General features: G+C 40.0%; 1 protein-coding gene across 4 annotated transcripts in view; it reads left to right on the plus strand.

Annotated features, from left to right (window-relative positions):
* Positions 1–20,628, plus strand: part of CABCOCO1 (ciliary associated calcium binding coiled-coil 1) — a 78,865-nt gene that overhangs the window by 19,229 nt on the left and 39,008 nt on the right. For all 4 annotated transcript variants that reach the window (XM_042459420.1, XM_042459419.1, XM_042459417.1 and 1 more), the window contains exon 5: positions 2,125–2,197. In XM_042459420.1, coding sequence (XP_042315354.1) covers positions 2,125–2,197 — 73 coding nt within the window. The remainder of the gene's footprint in view (positions 1–2,124; positions 2,198–20,628) is intronic.

The following is a 20,628-nucleotide window of genomic DNA, read 5'->3' on the forward strand; positions in this document are numbered from 1 at the left end:
CATAAAGCTGTAACAGAAAAGAGTCTAAGACAAATGACCGGTATTATTGTGTGGTATTTCAGACATGTTGCATTTAAAAAGAAAACTAAGCCAGGAGGATTTGATTGATGGGTTTCCTACTGTGTAAGTTTTTTAATTTTGTTTTATGGAAACTGGTGTATTCTTACATTTGTAGCCCATCATTCCTTTCCATTTTTGCATTTCACATCAATCCTGTGAGGACTGTCGGGCTGGAAGACAGTGACTGGAACAAGATCACCCTGTTAGCTTCCTAGCTGAATGGGTTTTGAACCTGTATCTCTCCAATGCCAGTCTGGTGCTTCAGCAACTATGCCCATGGGTTCTCAGATTCTTTACAAAGGATTGTGTCTCTTCAGAGCTATGCTGTCAACTGTGTTCCCTGACCTAGAAGTATGAGCTGATTGTAATGCACTGTACTGACTTTAATGCCTCCCCTCTTCTAGTAGCTCAACAAAGGTCCAAAACACACTGCAGAAATAATCCAGTTTGAAACTGCTTTAACTGCACTGAATCAATACTAGGGAATTCTGGGAACTGTTGTTTTGTGAGACATGGAGCCTTCTCCGTCAGAGAGCTCTGGTGCCACAAGAAACTACAAGTCCTAGGATTCTCTGGCACTAAGCCAAGGCAGTTAAAGTGGTCTCAAACTGGATTATTTCTGCAGTGTGTTTTGGACCATCGTCACCTGTAGGAAATGTTGGGGAGAAGGTGTCTTCTGGTGAGTCCCTTTCTTGGTTTTCTGATTTTTGATGCTCCCATCTACATTTTCTGGTTTTAGCTGTATCCCTGCAGGCCTTTCAGGCATCCCTTTGTAAACAGGAATTAATCAAAGCTATTAAGGCTGCCTTACCATGTCTTGTTCAGAAGCTTGGATTAGGAAGAAATATTTTGATAGTTACATCCAGTAAGGATCCGTTTGCACCCCAAATATTTAAGCTCCGTCTGAGGGAGTCTGGTTCCCCAAGAAGTATGTATGAGATTTCTAGCTGATGGCTTTTTCTTGGCTGGTAGCTGTAGCAGAAGTAGTAGTTTCCTCCTAACTGCAGAGTTGGCAACTTGATTGCAAAGGATATTGTGTTATTACTCAGGAAGAAAGGGATAAGACCGCTAAAGTCCACTGTGACTGCTGTGCTGCCTCCATCAGTACTTCCAAGTGTGAGAGGGTTGTTCTCTAATTGGTCATTCTCTTGCTGCAACTTCTTTATAATCCTTGATATCAGTGTTTTCTTGTTGCTATGGCTGCAACTGATGAGACCTTTAAAAAAAGTATTGTGATGTCACCAGAATCTACTCACAAACAGAAAGACTGTAGTAGAAAGGCCATCTATTTGAACAAGCATATGTACCATTTGATCATTTAGAAAAACAACAAAGGGTGTTTCCAGATGGGACAAATATGTTGGGGAGGTGGCAGATTTGTTGCTGTATGCCAGTTGTTGTTTTTTTTTTAAGAGCTAGATGGTGTTTTGCCCATTTTCAATTTATAAAACGATTTCCTCTCTTTTTCTGGCTCCCCCAACTTGGTATCCAGGTGCTCCATGGTAAGAGTAGGTTATAAATTAATCAAATTGATAAATACATTCCCATCACCTCTAGTTAACATAGATACAACCAGGCTACTGGGGAAGATGGGATTATATTTAAAAATGCCTAGAGGGAAGTAGGGTAGGGGAAACTGATGGAGAAGAATACATCCCAGTTTGGGTTCACAAACCCAGAGCAATTTCTACCTCAAGCTTGGTTTTGCATTTGTAAAGTGGGAATGATAAACTGTCAGATATGGCAATGTGATAGGGCATGGAAGAAAATCCATATAGTTCACAAAGGCTAGTATTTTATGGGGTGAATGTTTTCCTTCAGTATCAAAATGACCCCACTGTAGTTTGTGCTTTGAGTGTTGGACTACAACTATGGAGACCAGGGTTCGATTCCCCACACAGAATGGGAAATTGGGTAACCTTGAGCGAGTCACACAGTTTCATCCCCAGAAAGTCCCATGAGAGGTTTGCCATAAATCAGAAGCAACAACAACACTGCTTTTACAAAACATTTTCTGAAAAGACTATTCTTTAATAAGGCATCCATTTTTCCCTTGTTTTCTAGCTTATTTCAACATTATACTCTGTATCAGTATCTTTTCCACAGTCCCAGGGAAGAACTTGTGATCGGAGATGAGGTAGGTAATTTATATGACTGGAACTGATTAAGTGGAATATTTTAATATGTGTTCTCCAGCATCTGTTTGCTATAGCTCAAAGCAACTTTGTGTCAGAATTGCTCAAGTGTTAACAGCACAGAATAGCAAATGAAAGAGTAAAAGAAAAATACAGTAATGCCTGTCTCCTCAGGAATTTGAAATTTAGAAGAATAAATATGCCATTGTTGGTTAGACGGCTGGCTGTATTGACAAAAATATCTTCATAGACAACATTTATTAGGGTAGTGTGCAGAAATTTAGGTATAAGCTCCGTTGAGAAAAAGAGGAACTGATCTACAGAGGTTTCCAAGTAATGTATGCATTTCTTGTAGCTGTTTTGCTTCATTTAGGTTCTGTTGCAGAGTCAAAAGCAAGGTTTTTGCACTTATACTGAAGGCCAGGCTTTCATTGAGCCAATGTCTTGGGGTCCACTGCCATAATTTTCCACAGTCACCAAAGATGTTAACAGTAGTAGTGGTAAACTTCTAACATCACCCATCACCATGCATTTCTACATTGTGACTGTTCATATCCATTCTGTAGCATAGTAACCAACGTCAGCTGTCTGCTCCCACTTCATAGACATATTGTTTCCTCTGGGAACTGAAATTACATTCTAAGTGTCCACAGCATATGTTGTTGCTTGCTCTTCAAAATGCTTTCACCTTACACAGCAGTTGCCTCATGCTTTTGCTGACCATACGTATCAGGTCTCTTCTTGCACTATCCACAGAATGATGTTACCACCCAGCTTCCCCCCATAATATTTGTTATTTGACCTCGATTTAAGTACTTTGAACAAATTTATAGAGAAACCCATTACACATGTGAGATCCCTATGTGCATTGCTGGTCCAGGGACGTAGCCAAGAGGGGGGGGTCCTTGGGGTCCGGACACCCCCCCTTCCATTAGAAAAATGAATGGTGTGTGCTGCTGCGCCGCCGCAGCCAAGCCCCATTATAATGGTGGCACTTGTCTGGACCCCCCCCCCTTCCTAAAATCCTGGCTCGTCCCTGGCTGGTCCTCTGGTTTTTTTGCTTTAGTTTTCCACACACAGAAAATACAAGCTATTTCTAAGAATTGAAGAATGCCTAATTTCTTTGGCATTGGGAAATGATACGACAGAAATCACAAAGCTCCAATTGGATTATATTTCTTTCCTTTCAAATTTCTTTAAATATATATTTAAATAATGAAGGGCATCTTAATTGTTTTCAGAGAGACTTTTAAATGATATTGATCTGAAAGATTGCTTCCAAATAGTTCAAAAAAGTGTTTGCCTATGAGAAGGCAGCAGTATAGTGAGGGAGCAAAAAATAAATGTCACCACAATCCTGCTGACTGCCAGCTTTCATAAATCAGGTGGTTTAATAAGAATAAAGAAATTGCAAAAGAAAACTCCCAGACATGAATGTCAGACTCTTCTGAGAAGGCATACCTTGGCATTTAGCTAACAACAGGAAACATTTATCTAGTGATGTTCAAGTCTTTCTTTAATACTTACTTAAGTAGTGGCAGTTTATGGAAATAATTTGCCATAATAATGAATCTGGTCTACAAAATAGTACCTGTTTGTGCAGTGACTTTCATTTTAATGACCATTCCTGCATGCATTCAAGGATGATACTGGACAAATTTATTCAGAGGAGAAAAGAAGCAAACTGACAGAGCAATTTTTTTCTAAAATATTTTTATGTCAGACGAGTGAAAAAGTATTTGATGGCCCAGCATGTATGCCTAATCTGGTGTTATTCCAGCCAGATCCTATGTGCGTTTACTTGGAAGCAAGGCCATCATAGCCCAGCAGAAATCTTTGCCATTGAATTGCAACCATTGTCTTCTTAGCTGTCATGACTTTTGTCAAGGCCTTAGCAGTGTTGTAGTTAGACTGTTGGGCCTTTTCTTTACTAGTGTCCATCTAAGAAATGTCCTCCCCAGAGTGACTCACCTGGCCATTTACTGGGGGTGGGTGGAATTGCCAGCAGGTAAAGACACTTTTATCTTCACAGACATTTTAAGAAATATTTTAATGCTTTTAGAGTTATTCTTTACATTTGTAATACTGATTTTTTGCCCTTGGTGCTGTTTTATTTTGATTTTATCTTAGGCTGTTTTATTGCTGCTGTGTATCCTTGATCACATGTTTATGCAGGCCTATATACCTTTCTCTTTGTAGTGCAATCTACCATTTATTTTCTGGAAGACATGGATATTGTGTTCAGTATTGTGTATTTTATATGTTTTATTATTGTGCCCTGTTTTGAAATCCTTACATCTAAGCAGTTTATACATCTTCATAAAAATAATATATAAATACATGTTTGACTGGACTGACACAAAAATACAACAACCACAACAGATATGTGATGCCTATATAGCAGATATTGTGTTATGTTAGAAACAGTGTGGAATTGGCTCAAAAATTCAGGCAACGTTTTAGGCATAAATAACATGTATTTCATTTTACTACAAATAACTACAGAAATAAATAAGTTAGATCATTATATCATAGATCACAGGCTTATTACTATATGTTTCTTCTTTGTAGTATCTGTGCCTCATGTTTTTGTCTGCATAGAACCTCCTTTGGAAGCTTCCACAGTTAAATAGTTTTGGTTTGAACTCTGCTCCCATTCCCTCAATGCACATGTGCAAGCACACTTCAGCTCTCACACCTCACTTTCTTTTCATCTGCCCCATCAGCAGCATCATTTGGAATGTTCTTTTCACCTGATCTTTTTTGGGACTTGCTGAGTGTTCTTTTTATTTCTTCTTTCTGTGTTTCCTCTGTTTACTTTTGGCATTTTTTTTTTTTGGTTAATTGTTAGCAATGGGGTGGTTTCCCACACTGAACTATGGTAGGTGGCATCTGTGGCCTTGTTGAAACTGTGTACCTTCTGTGGGGGAAAGTTAGTGCATTTCAACAGGTGCTCAAAGTGCCTTTTTTTTTTTGGCTTGCGTGAGGGTCATAAGACCTACTCCTGCCCCATCTGCAGCAGTTTCATGAAGCAATCTATCAAGAACAGAAAGATTAAGCTGAAACTTGTTGTGTGGGAAGGTATCTTGAATTTGACAGATTTCGTGGCAAAGGGCTGCACACTCAGTACCATGCTCCCACCTTTGTCTAACCCTTGGAGTAAGGTGAAGATGTTGGATTTTGATTTGGCGCTGGCCATGCTGACAGCAGCCTCGGTTTTGGAAGCTACCTTGGTACCGATTACTTCAACAACTTCATGCCCAGCCATGATTCCACATTACGGGACATCAGGATCATCTCCTCCACCGACTCTGGGTAGGGATTTCACAAAGACACCTTGGAAAAGGCATTGCTTCAGGGTTGGGGATGGTATCCCAGCCAGAATGAAAAAGATAAAGAAAACTGGGATGTATAAAATTCAGACAGTTCAGTCAGAATACTCCTTCATCATTGGCATTATCTCTGGCACCGACACTGGTACAATAACACTGACAGGCAAGCCTTGTTGTTTACAGTAGTTTGGATTCTACTTCTGATTCAGCCTGAGCCATTAGTACTGGATACTTGGACTTTAGTTATGGAACTAGGGCCTGAAATGCTTGGGCCAAATAAAGCCACTTTGGGGGTGTTGCATTTAGATGACACATGTCCCCAAAGCAGCTGGAAACCACTCTGAGGCCGCACTAAAGTAGCAAAAGCCAGACCTTTTAGAAGCAGATTAAGTCCACTTCTGCCAGCGATTACTTGGGACTGCAGTGGCAGCCTGCTTTGGAAGTGGACCGTACAGTTGCTTCGGTCCCAGCATGATCAGGTCTAAAACAGCTATAGGCTTCTCCTTCATGGTCATCTGCTTTGGCCCTAAAGGGGAAATGTCACTTAATGTCATTTTATGTTGTCAGTATTGACAACTGGACCACCAGAAGATATCCCCTGATGTCCTTTGCATGAGATCCTGCTCTGAAGGTGAGATTAGGGAGACAATAGTGAAATGGCATCAATCCCCAGTGACTAACTATGTCATAGAATCATAAACTGTTGGTACTGCGCTCCATAGGGCATTTTCAAGGCAGGGCATCTCTTCACAGGTATTATGGTTTTCTGTTATGAAGATCTCCTTCCCATTACAAGCAGGGACAGGTACTCCAGAGGCTACTCACCTTGTTCTTTATATTTAGACCATGGAGCGGCACCTCCATAGTACGTGGACTAGGAATGGAGACATGGAGGTAAAAGCTTCTCCAGAACTCCACCCTACTGTGCATACTGGATTAATTCTTTGTGCTATGGAGATTATCATTCATGCTGTTCACACCGTTGGGATAGGGAACATTATTCTGATGAGTGAGCAGGAGTTTCTGCCCTTCCTCCAAGGGATTACCATCATTACTAACATAGCCATGAACTATCTCAAGACCAGAAACTGCTGACCTCAGTGTCAACTGCTGTAACACCAATCGGTATCACACCTGCTTCTGCTGTTACAGATATGGCAGCTTTAGCATCAGGTCCAACTCTCACAGCAACAACTTCCTTGCTTGTAGCCTATGATTTCAACATCAGTGCAGTCATCTATGGTTCAGGTGCATATACTGCAACAGTCTTTTCCTATGCTGATTTCTCTTCCCCTTCAAGGGAGATTTTGGATTATAGCTCCATTGCCCTTGTTAGAAGAATTTGTTACACTGTTTGACAAGGTGGCTATAGAACCAGTTCTTAATCAGCAATGTTTGGGCTGCTACTCCCAGCAATTTACCATTCCCAACAGAGAACTTGACACTGTTTTGAATCTGAGGGACATATGCCATTGCATCAGAATGAAGTATTTCTGAATGGTCACATTAACAGTGTTAACTCCTCTTCTTCACACAGGTAATTGGATTATAGCCATATACTTAAGAACTGCCTAGTGTGATGTAGTGTTTGAGCATTGAACTGTGGCCATGGCCATGGAAACCCACTGGGTGACTATGGGCAAGTGAAATTATCTCATGCTCAGAGGATGGCATTAGCAAACACCCTAAGAAGAAACATGGCAAGAAAAGTCTTTGATAGGTTCACCTTAGGGTCACCATAAGTCAAGAATGGCTTGACGGATGCAACAGCAACAATTTCCATATTATGACAAGACTTACACATCGAAAGTTTCTATGGCTTGTGATTGGGTGCCAGTTATTCCAGTTCAGGGTGCTTACATTTATGGTAGCTATAGCGCCAACAGATTTTACCAAGTGCATGGCATCTGTCATCTTCTTTCTTCGTGCCCAGAGAGTTCACGTTTATCCTTAATAGATGATGAGTTAATGGTCACAGACTCCAAATACAAGTTGAAGAGGGCTGTCAAATTCACCTTGTTTCTTCTTCAACTCAGATTTGCTGGTGACACCAAATTAGGAGGGGTAACTAATTCCTCAGAAGACAAGTTCAGAATTTAAAATGATCTCAACAGATTGGAGGGCTGGGGCAAAAGTAACAAAATAATTTTAACAGAGAAAAATGTAAGGTACTTCACATAAGCAAATAAAACAAATGCACAGATAATACGATGAGTGGCCCCTGGCTTAAGAACAGTACATGTGAAAGGGATCTAGGAGTTTTAGTTGACCACAACCTGAACATGAGTCAACAGTGTGATGTGGCAGCTAAAAACCAATGTGATTCTAGGCTGAATCAATAAGAATATAGTGCCTAGATTGAGGGAAGTAACAGTACCACTCTATTCTCTTTCATTCAGACTTCACTTGGAATACAGTTTCTAGTTCTGGGCACCACGGTTCAAGAAGGATATTAAGCTAGAACATGTCCAGAGGAGGGAGAGAAAAATGATGAAAAGTTTGGTCTTTATGGTCTCTTCCAGATCTATGATTCTGTGATTCAGGGACCTAGGTGTTTAAGTCAACTGTGACAGGTCCCAGCTGTCACCAGTGTAGGGAATCCCTTACATACGGGCTTTTGTGGACTCGTGGACCCTGGCATGGAAGGTTTTTTCCTAGCTTTTATGAGGGTTGGCCAAAAAGGGACAGATTGAACCACATTGGGACCGTTAGTTCTGCTCTATTTACTAAAGAGTAGAGGTTCCCAGAACAAAGCATGCAGGGAATAAAAACACAAAGACATTTTAATAAATAATATAATAATAAATATAATATATATATTTATATTTATTTACAAAGGCATTTTGGGTTTGATTAGGGAATTTATTCACTGTAGGCTCTGAGTAATACAAAGATGAGTTAGGTGGAGGTGCTTTAATCCTGATAGTCACCAACTGGTGCTGATGGCTTCTCTGGAGGTAAGGAAACCAGGACTGAAGCATATTTCTGATTCAACTCAGCCTCTCTCTCTCTCTCTCTCTCTCTCTCTCTCTGTCAAAAGTTTGATGTGAATATAAAATGGGAGAATACAAGCCTTAGCTCTTTGGATGAAGGAGGAATAAAAGTCCTAATGAATAAATAAAAGGTATGAAATAGATGATGCTATTATCTGAAAGAGGTGGTGGAAATACCCTCTGTCTGAGATCTACTCTGGTATCAAAAGGAATAAAGCACCTTGGTCTTTCTAGTAGAGTACTACATTTTCAGCCTCTTAAGGAAGAGTCATTCAAAAGGCCTGCTGAAATTTTCATCTCTTCCAAGTAGAGCTTTTTGCCAGATGCTGATAATCTTACATAATTTGGGAGTAGGTTGATTGCAGAAACAATAGTTTATCTTCACATTTTATGCAACTGATTTAAAATATTTTATGCATGTGAGCCCAGAAGATTCAAATTACTCCCTTGGATTGTAAACATAGGCTGTATTTCTAGTGAGACATGTGAGTAAGCACACACATAGCCTTGTGCTACTCATCAACACCATCTACCACAATATTTGCTTCTCATCTAACTTTCTGGAAGCTTTTGCTTTAACCTCTTGTTTCCTTCTCTGTCTCAGGTAGAGATTCACTGGGTTAGCTTATTTAATGTAGAAATATTTGCCTAACCTACAAATTCAGAGGCCAGAATGGAAGACAAGCTAAATACCAAGAATTCAACAGAGCATTTTCCATTAGCTCATGGTAGGTCTCATAACAAATGTTTACATTGCTCAAACATTAACTGCATAGAAACTTTTATTGTCTTCCTTTTGGGGCACTGTACTAATTTATATTACATAGGGTGATATATTACTGCATTTTTAAGGGAATTTTGGGAACATTTTCATATGCTAGCTTGAGAGTTACATGTTCATGCTGTTCTTGAATGGAGCAGCCTTAAATAATTTTAAAATGTAGTTTGCTTTGAAGCATTTTTTTAAAATAAAAATAATGTGTTTGAGAAATGTAGTTTTTCTCCTGTATTTCTTTAGTCAGTATGATGGAATAATTTTTTTTTTATGGTTCAACTGACTCAACGAATGCTCACTTTTTGATAGTATTCTATATATCACAGATACTGTCAATAGGCACCTCTTTTGCTCAGGCTTGTGGAAATGAATTTATCTGAGCAGAAAACCTTTCCAGAATATTGTACCCAAGGTTTAGAAATGTTATAGGGTCAGATTGAAGGACCCCTTTTTTATTGTATGTTAAATGTGCTCTACCATTAAATTTATAGTCACCTGATATCATCTGCTGGAGTTACCCTCGTTAAATAGTAACTGTTTACATGAACTTGCTGCTCTCTTCAACATTCCCATACTTGGACTCTCTCCAAAGCTGACTTTATTTTATTTGGACTGTATCACATGTGCACTCGAATTTATTACAGGAAAATCCCCCTACCAGGTTCCCTAGGTTGCCTGTTTGGAGAAAATTAATTAAAAGGTGTTAACTTTCAAAAATTTGGAGTTGGAGCTTGGTAGTTGTATATTATCAGTTCAGTAGTTGGATATTCAGGAATATCAACCATCTAAAATATGTGGGTGACACCATACTACTAGCGAAAAACATTGCGGAATTGAAATAATTACTAAAGAAGATCAAGGAAGATAGTGTAAAGGCAAGGCTTGCTACTGAACATAAAGAAAACAAGAATAATTGACCATGCAGAACTACATAAATTCAACCCAGACAATGAAGACATCAAAATAGCTAAAGTTTTCCTGCACCTTGGATCAAACATTGAACAGAATGGAGCTTGCAGTCAAGAAATAAAAAGAAGACTATGAATGGGAAGGGGAGCAATGAAAAATAGACAAGACCCGAAAGATTAAAAATATAGAACTGAGCACTAAAGTTAGACTCATCCAGCCCATTGTATTCCTCATTGCCATGAACAGATGTGAGAGCTGGACAGTGAAGAAGGCGGATAGGAAGAAAATCAAGTCGTTTCAGATATGGTTTTTGAGAAAAGTGCTGGGAATACCATGGACCGCCAAAAAGACAAACAGATGTGTCCTCAAAGAAACCAAGCCTGATCTCTTTCTGGAAGCCAAGATGATCAAATTGAGGCTGTTGTACTTTGGCCACATCATGAGAATGCATGACTCATTAGAAGAAAACAATAATGTCAGGAGAGCTATAAGGTGTTAGAAAATGAGGAAGATTGCATGCCAGGTGGTTAGACTCAATCAGGGACATCACAGGCCTGGATCTACAAGGCATAAACAGAGCAGTGGAGGATGGGAGCTTGGAGATGTCTCACCTATAGGGTCGCCATGAGTCGGGGTCAACTTGGGAACAGTCAACAACAACAACTGGGTATTATCAGTACACCAGAATGTGCTCCCCCCCCCACTGTTTCTCCTTTCTTTATCTTTGCAAACTGTTTTTGCCCCCAGGTGGCTGATATTTGAGACACATTCCTTTTCTGATTTAAAACTGGGAGATAATCTCATGTTTACATCTTATTTTTAGTGTATGTGAGAATAACTTGCCCTCACAGTTATCAATAACACATGTGTTCTTGCAGGAGTCACTATTAGTACCGGCTCCTGAATGGAAGGAGGAAAAAACATAGAACAAGTGATTCATACAGGAATACATCAGTCAGCCACTGCTGAAAGCAGATGAACCTGCTACATCAGTTGTGATTAAATGATGTAATCACACCAACCAGACACACAGCAGAATTGCCTGCACTCAGTAAAATATAAATCAGGTAGCAGAAGGCAGGACCAATTCCTTGAATTATGTAGAAACAGAGAGCACTGAGTAATTTAGACTCACCGAAGATTTCAATTAATGTAAAATATTAATTTTTTTCAAGGCTCTATAAGATTTCTGATGACATATGTATGTACCCTCTTGAGCATTGTAAGAATTTAGTGGTTCCAAGTTAGTCACTGTGAAGATGTCCAAAGCTAAATCTGTGATCAAGTTCTAGTTGATGATCAGATTCACGTGACAGGCCCAATCTTTCAGTTTCCTTTCTCAAGGACCAGAGAGGTGCTGAATTCTGTAACCAGAGTTAAGGTGTGTGAAAAAGAGATATCTTTTACAGCAAAATGTTAAGCAGTGCAGGATAGATCAGACAAAAGTCACCTGGAATAGTTAGGACAGTCCTAAAGAAGGCTAGACTATAACATTCTGGTGGCTGAAGTAGAGTAGGAAATGGAGACCCCCACATTCCAAAGGCAAAGTACATAGTACCTAAGGTGAATCATATTATATTAACACCTGACCCAGAAAATTTAATAAATTGTTGTTTTATACTATTTCTAGACCACTGTTCATCCCTGTGGACACCAGAGCAATGTACAAATGCCTTCCTATCTCAATGGTAATGCATGTATAGTTATTAAATGAAATAACTAACAACTTGTTGACTGAAATTGGAATATAATCAAAAGATTAAGTATTTATTCCATAATCCAGAAGAAATTTTCTGGGATGATTTCACCTTTGCCACTTGAGTAAAATGGGATTTTTGGATCTTTTTGCATTTGTGCTGGATGTTAGTTTAGTGGTTATAAAGTTAGTTTGTGTACCCTGTGTAAATGGCTGTGGCAAAGTCTTTGGAAAGAATGTGCTTTGATAACCCAGCCCAGTGTGTGTGTGTGCATACTGTATAGATGCTCCAGCACCATTCATTCAACAGAGTACCACACCTTCAGTAGGAAAATCACATAAGCAATTTGTAAAGCATCAAAATGCCTCGGTCTCAAATTCATGGGATTTCCCTGTGAAAGATTTGTTGCCAAAGGATTCCTGGTTCTTCCCAGGATAAGTCCTCTCTAATCTTGCAACATCATGGGAAAATCTTTGCAATGATCATGCAAATGTCTCGGGAAAATGCCTTTTTAAAACTCCTGATTTACCCCATATGATAAAATCCATAGTGTCTGTGTTTACCAACACCGACATGAAAAAAAAATAGAAATCCAATAAAAACGTGGGTCTTAAATTTGAATATATATTATATGTTGTTTATCTACACTGACATTAAAAAATTAAAAAATTGATTTGAAGTAATGACATGATTTTCTCTGTGGAGTAGGTAGGTGGGTTCATCTTCTACTTTCTCAATACATTATAAGATATTTTGGAGACACATAGCTCTGAGGAGTAACAGGGGGTAAGACTCAGAAGTCAAGGCCTGCACATGATTTGAGTCTTGTTATTCCTTCTCACCAGTTTGGGAAGAAATAGTCCTTACAGTAGTTTCTTTTTATACTTACACTGAAAAATTATTTTAAAACTCTTGGTGTTACTCCAGCTTCAAGTTACAAGATGCCAGGTATCAATTCTCAAATATTGTATCTCAATATTTGTATCTCAAATATTGATGAGAAATTCTGCTTAAACATCCATAGTGTATAGTGTGGAAGCTATGTTTGGCTCTAAACTTAGAGATTGGCTAGAAGCAGATAGCTTTATTTGCTTTATGTGAATCTGAAAAATTGTTGGTAGAGAAATTAAGAATGCATGAATTGAAGGATGTCTGTAATGTGAACATGTAGCCTTCACAGCCTTCATGACAGGGAGGAAAAACTGTGGCCCCTGGATCTAATTTGGTTTGTGGAGATTTCCCATGTCTGGGTCTGGGGAAGACTGTATCTCTCTGAAAACCTTGTTATCACTGATAATAGCAGGATTTCCCTTTGCCCCTCATATTCTTCCATTTGGGAAGTGGTTCAGTGCATATTCCCTTCATTGTCTGTCAGTGATAAATAGGATTCCCAGCCTTGCTTTACTTCTCTCTTTGTCATTCAGTTCATGCAGGGCTGGGGGAATGGTAGTTATCCCCCATTGTGATTCCCCGCCCTGCTTTGAGAAATAAACCTAAGAATATACATTTTCTCACATTCTAGAAAGCTGTTTTTTGAAACTCACAAATCCCTAAATTGTTCAAGTTAAGAAAGTCTCCGTTTCTAAAGTGCAGATGTGAGAGATAGCCAAAGTAAGCTAGCTGGTATTGTACTATTCTCTCATGTACCATTAATGGATATTTTCCAATATTAAGTGGAAATTGTTGCACCAGCAAGCAGTATATTTAATGTGAAAACAGAGCTCATACTTACTGAATAACTACAGCTGCGGAATGAGTGAGAATGTGCATTACTATTTAAATTGCTACCATATGGCTTGCCCTATAATACACATTTTATATTTATGAAACTTTACCTAAGGATGTATTTATATTTCAGGGTTGTTGTTTTTTTAAAGGAGATAACAGTGTATACAATGAGAATATAAAGTATTGTTATTGTGTTCTTACTTTTAAAAGAAATATCTTCAGAGTTAAATATTTGTGGCTTGCTAATCCAGGGTTGTCTGGCTGGGGGGCTTGGGCTGACTGAATTTTCAAAGCATAAGACAATGGAAACATTTAGCAATGCAAGGAGGAGGAGGAGAAGTGACATGCAGAAACCTGAAAAGTTTTAAAACTATTTTGAGCATGCTTTTAAATCTCAGAGCAGAATCTTTCCTCTGCTTTATCTAATTAAGGAAATGGACTTTATAGGAAGGTAATTGAGTTCAAAACTAGGGCTGACTTTTCATGTATTTTTAATTGTCACAATCTAGGAGAGAAGCAAAGCACCACAATGTTGCCAATGTTTTAGTTTTGAATTTCAGGATATGCTGCTCATCCTAACGTAGGCGGTATCAGCAGTAAGGGATGGGAATGTTTTTGCTTTATTTTTATATGAAGTTTGGGAAACTAGACATTTGTTATTAAATTTGTCAGAAAGAACCTGAATTGTTGCTGTTGTTTAGAGTTGTTGCTGTTGTTTGAAAAAAAATGTGGCAGAAATCAAAACATGAAAACTGAAAGCTTGTCCATTCCACTCAGAAGGCTTGAGTGCTTATCTCATTAAACTCTGCCTTTGAATGCCTACATCAGGGGTAGGCAACCTTTTTGAGCCGGGGGCCGGGTTGCTGCCCCTCAGACAACTGGGGGGCCGAAGCCGGGTGTGGTAGTAGTATATGAGTCCTTCTCAGTGCCACCTATATAGAGTTGCCATAACCCGGCAGCCCCCGTGCCAATCACGGTTTCGGGGGGCCCCTCCCGGTCCCGGTCCGGTTTGGGCCCCCACCCGTGCCTTGTTCCTGGTTTGGGGGCCCGCTCTGGCCATTGCTGCTGCTGCTAATGCGGCTGCTGCGGCGCCAACCCACCTCCTCCTCTGGCTCCGCCTTCCTCCTCTTCCTCGGCAGCAGAAGAGCCGCCGCCACCGCGCCCCCACTGTGAGGGCTTGCGCGCCGCCCAGGCCTCAGCAGGGGCCAGTGGCAGCGCGCGCGCCTGCCCCGCTTCCCTCCACGCGCGTGCGCACCTGCCCGCCCTGCTTTCCTCCGCACGCGCGTGCGCGCCTGCCCGCCCCACTTCCTTCCATGCACGCCTGCCTGCCCCACTTCACTCCGCGCGCGTGCGCGCGCCTGCCCCACTTCTAGGAGGAGGAGGGGGGAGAGGAGGAGGAGGAAGGAGCCGGAGGAAGGGTGCCTGAAGGCCAGGGCAGAATTGGGGCAGAGGAGGAGGAGGAGGAGGAGGAAAGCTGAGTCAGTGGCCATTAGGTCTGCCTTGGTATTTTGGGGTTTTTAAATTATATTTAAAAATATAAAATACTTATTTTATTTAATTTTTTAATTTTTACTATTGCTTTTTATTTTTTATTTTATTAATTTTTATTATTGCTTGTTTTTGTTTTATTTTATTAATTTTTATTATTGCTTGTTTTTGTTTTATTTCATTAATTATTATTATTGCTTGTTTTTGTTTTATTTCATTAATTTTTATTATCAAATATATACACCCCTGCCTTGTTTTTTATTTATTTTTTCATTATTTTTTATTATTAAATGTATGCAAGTGCATTTTTTGTGTATTTATGGTGCTTTGAATGCTAACAAGTCTGCCTTTCTTGGCCAATTATAGTGGTGATGATGATGAGGAGGAGGATGATGATTATGATGATGGTGATATTGATATCAACAAGCCTCTGAGGCACGGCCAATGTAACTTGCTGTGATTTTTACAAACTCATGCGCAATGAAGAAAAACCACAGTCCCTTGACCAAGTGCACACTTCTGAGAAGTAAAGTTGAACCCGAGGGCAAGTACATTTCTGCCATCTGTCTAAGAATAATGCCAAAATGTCCTCCATTTTGATCATGCCAAAAAACATGCATTTATATTAAGATTTTTTTAAAAAAACCTCAATTTTTTGCGCGTCCTCCATTTTTATAAAAATGTGTCCTACATTTGAAAATGTTGCCCTACATTTGTCCCGGTTTGGAAGTCCTCACTTATGGCAACCCTACACCTATAGCACTACCCTCAGCCTCATTTAAGATAGACTGTGTTGGAAACTGGTTAGTATTTCAGTTAGAGATTGTGACAGAATACCAGGGTTCTGCAGGTAGGTCTAGGAAAGCAGTAAGTCTGAAAACAATTGCCTATCAGATTTGACAATGCAGACTAGTTGGACCATGGTCTCACTCAATATGAGACATCTTCCTGTGTCTTACTTTACCACATGAGGTGAAGATTTCTGAAGCAAGGCCATGACCAGTCCAATTGTTCCTGATTTTGGAAGTTACATGTTTGGGGGAGGTAGCACATGCATATGCATGCTTAAAATAAAAGATACTGATTTTTTTAAAAACTATGACGCGTTACAGAGCGCCGAAAAGCGGCGCTCTGCATGCGCCATCATTAGCTGCGCTGAGAAGTCCCAGTGGCCAAACCACGAGGCTTCCCGGCGCAGCTAAAAAGAAGCGCAAAAATGGTGCTTCTCTATGCGTCGCGGCTATGATGTCGCGAGGCGCCAATGGCGCACTCACGGTGTCATATGCACCGCGCAATGTGCGGACGCAGCACGTCCGCTATGTAAAGATGGGGCCCCCCGTGTGGAACGGGTGCCGCCATTTTGTATGGACTCGGTCAGTACTAGGGTTAGGGGCGTCCGGAAGGGACGCCCCTTTCTAACCCTAGTACGGACTGAGTCCGTACTTTATGCCCGTCTGTAACGGGCCTATGTTGCTTTAACAACCCTGTATCAGCAGCCAATTTTATAAATGGGTTACTGTAGTTTGATGCAGGGATGAAGTTTGTCAGCACCCCTTCTCCCAAAATGGATTGCTAAGAGATCCATTTCCAAAGATACTCTTTCTTCTAGCTTGATAGGTAAAGTGTGCACATTAGTAATTCTGATGAGCTTAAGTTTTATCCTGACATTTCCAGTTGTCTGTCACTGCATTAATCAATACAAAGAAGAATTCAACTCCCCATTTGCTGTGATTCAGTTTAAAATAATGGGAGTTGATAGTCAGATATTGTTTTTCTGCTTATATATTTTCCAGTGACTTCCTTTTTATACAGAAGTGGAAAATACAGATAAAAGGGTCACTTGTTCAAGTTCTTCAAATACCTTCTTAATATTCTTACGTAGTTTTACTCAGTTTATTATATATGATGTCCATTTATCACTGTAATTCTTCAGTATCCGTACAGTTCCCTTAATGGTCCTTCATTTGTTCTACTAAAGACTGCTTGTTAGCTTTTGAATCTCTGCAGGATTTCAGATTTCTGTTTGAAGAGTTTATATAGAGGAAAGACTAAATTAACCCGTAATGATTGTTCTACTTAGAGAATATTTAATGGAGCTATTCTTTTCCTGCTTCTGTTAGTGGATATCTGTAGGTGTGTGTGGTTTTCATTAGCATTGCTAATTTCAAATTTTGATACTATAGACATTGTTTTTAAAACTGAAGATTGCACAGAGGTTAGTTTGCTCTTCAAAAATTTCTTACCAGAGGACACTTGAGTGCCCTCATGTGGGAGTTTCAGAAAGTTCTCCCCATTGCTCCCTCTCAAAACATCTTACTCAGTATGTTTATGAGATATGTGTTTATGCAGGAGATGTCCTTGCTTGCTTGCTTGTATAGAGGTTTACTGTTTCGAGCAAGACATGTTGTCCCACCCAGAGCAAACAAATTTTATTTTGCTTAGGAAACCATTTGTCTTGCTTTTTCTGACTTTCATGCAGTGTACTGTCAAATCTGCCTATAAGAATGCTTTCTGAAATAACTACCCTCCTTTCAGAGAAACTCAACATGAAATTAATTGCACAATGGAAATTGCTAACAACAATTCAGGCTTATCTTTGCATTTCCTAACTATTATGAATTTAAATTCAAGGCATTAAAATGCCAGAAGTTATGTGTGGAATTTGAATATTATTCCAAAGAATCTCTGTTGTTCAGGAATAATTTCTGTTTAAACAGGTAAGAATAAAACAGGTAGAAAATAAATAAAGGCTGTTTCAAAATGATAAATTAGAAAGGTTGAAGTTGTGTGTGAAGGTAGAATGAGTTTTCATATTATGGTCATGCAAACCATAAGCCACATGATAGCTAAAGCACTTGTTGCTATGTCCACTGAAACATTCAGATTGTAATTTTGTTCTGGCATGTGTTTTAATCATGACCAATTTTAGTGGCGGGGGGACTTTGGGAGCAGTTCAGTATTACGGTAATAATAATGGTAAGAATGATAAATAATAAATATACCAGGGCAATTTTTTATTAATTTCCGTTACTAAGGGCTTATATTTAATAACAGAAAGAAGAAAGGAAGTGAGTTTGATGAAGGCGACATACATGTTTGTAACATTTTAAACCTATAGTTCATTGGAAAATAGTACCAGTGTTCAAGGCAAAATATTTTGCTCTTTTCTCCCTTCATAACATTTGTTTAAGAAGACTGAACAAAACACACTAATGGGCTGTGTAGACCGGCCAAAAAGACCATCATTGGGGCATAGGGGCTGCACACTCTGGATCTGCACCAAGCTAGTAAGTGCCAAAGTAGGACACTGTTTTCTTCACTCATAGTGAAGGAACTATGATTAAGCTCAAATTAGAAACACAGAGTTGGAAGAGACCACAAGGGTCATCCAGTCCAACCCTCTGCCATGCAGGAAAATGTAATCAAAGCATTAATTTCTTGTAGATTAGTGCTATTCTAAGTGGTGGTCTGTGGACCTATGCTGGTCCTTGATGAATTTGTAGGAAAGAAAGAAACCATTGTAGCCTATGGGAACAAATATTACATAGCTTGAGCAGCACTTCTGCAGGTAATTTCAAAATTAAGTTTTATATTTTTGTGTAGATCCTGTAGACCCTATCTTAAAAACACTCAGAAACATTTTATCCCACCTTCCTCTTGTTTCCACAGTTCAGCAGTTCAGATGATTTTGTATGGCATATACTTGCAATAATAAACCCCTGCAGAGATAGATTTTGTATGCAGACTGTAGTCATAGAGCATTGTGATTTTCAACCCAATCTGGAGCAGGAATGGGGTGGGGGCACTCAAAGGTGAGCCAAATGTTTTGTTAAAATTGGGGCAAGTTTGTCAAGGAGCTTAAATGATGCAGGATAGGCAGGTATAGACACTGTGCCCTGGCAGCTGTTCAAAAGATGCTGGCCCTGGGTAATATGGCATTGATTCAGGTGTTTAGCACCAGAGAGCAAACCATTTTAGCCTTTCTGTCCCATGTCCATTATATTTTATGATCTTCAAATTCTTGAGAGAACAGGTAGCAAGTCTGTTTAAAGTGGCCCAGATTTTCAGCAGTAGATTCATGCAACAAATGAACCAGTTGTGTATATGTGTGTTTCACTCTAAAGGCATCTTGGCCATCATGAATATTGCTTTCATTTTGCTGTCCCATCCAAACCTAATGCTCATACCATTTTTGCAGCATATTGGCTGGCAGCTCGATCCTGTGCATACTTACTCATAGATAAGGCCAACTGTGTTAATGGAATGTACTCATAGGTAAGTTGAGAAAGACTCACAGCCCAAGGGTCTGAGTTACAAGGTTATGAAGTTGCTAGTTCATGAAGCCATTAAGCCACTAGGCTGGATGCCTTCGGAAAGCCACTGCCTTTCATTCCTAGCATCACCTTACTTGTAATCCATATGGAGGTTAATGACACTGACCTACCTTTCAAGACTGTTGTAAAGATGTGAAGCACTTCAAATACTTCAAAGTCTAAGTGCCAGATCTTGTGAGACTCTTAAATATTAACTCCCATAGCTCTGTATTGAAGGGAGATGGGACATAATCAGTATTGGTATAACTATTGGCCCTATTGTCTCTGGACAGAATCCTGTTGGTGAGTTATGATGGCATAAACTCCAGTTTCACCAGACTATACAGTTTCTTGGTCACTGGAAAGGAGTTATGCCTTATCTCCTTGGACGACACCGACAACAACCCAACTTTAGAGCACTGAGGCAAACCTTCACAATCACTCAGTAGTGGTCATTATCCTAGGTGCTTTGCAGGCACTTGTGCAACAGGTCATCTTGCCTTTCAGTGAGATACATATGCAACATAACAGAGGCATAATCTTGTTAGTCTGGAGTATCAGTATGTAAAGGGATGTTAAAGCACATTTGAGACTAACTGTGCAAAAGAAGTTATAGCATGAGCTTTCATAGACTTGGTCTACTTTGTCAGATGCAGGGAATGCCCTGGTGCCCTGGAAGGACCTTTATAGACTGTATGAATACCCATGGAAATGCAAAATTTTTGAGTGTGGTGATGAGGTGACAAGATTGGTTTTAACTGTGGTCACTGAAGGACAAAGGTGGGTGAAAAGATGCTTCCTAAGGCCACTGTGGATGGATGATCATATGAATGGTGGAGGGAATTTTGGAATGCAGTTTGTGCAGGCTAGAAGCCAGAAAGGAGATATGTTAACAGACTAAGAGCATCTAGTGTTATGTCTAGTGTGCTAAGAAGCCCTTTTCGAGACCGAGTGCCCAAACTCAGAGGCATTCCTTCACCGGGTGGCACAAGGGGCAGGATGTTCTCCCTCCAGGTGGCAGGACTTCCTCCTTCTGGGGCAGGGCTTCTGGGGAGGGTCTTCCACCTTCCGGGGGAGGGACTTCTGCCCTCTGGGGGGAAGGACTTCTGGGGTGAAACTTCTGCCTTCTTGGGGTGGGACTTCCAGGGAAAATTCAAGGCACACTCTCTCAGCCTACCAATAGCAAACCCCTCTCTGA

The sequence above is a fragment of the Sceloporus undulatus genome, chromosome 3 (genome assembly GCF_019175285.1).
Source record: "Sceloporus undulatus isolate JIND9_A2432 ecotype Alabama chromosome 3, SceUnd_v1.1, whole genome shotgun sequence".
Classification (NCBI taxonomy): Eukaryota; Metazoa; Chordata; class Lepidosauria; order Squamata; family Phrynosomatidae; genus Sceloporus; species Sceloporus undulatus.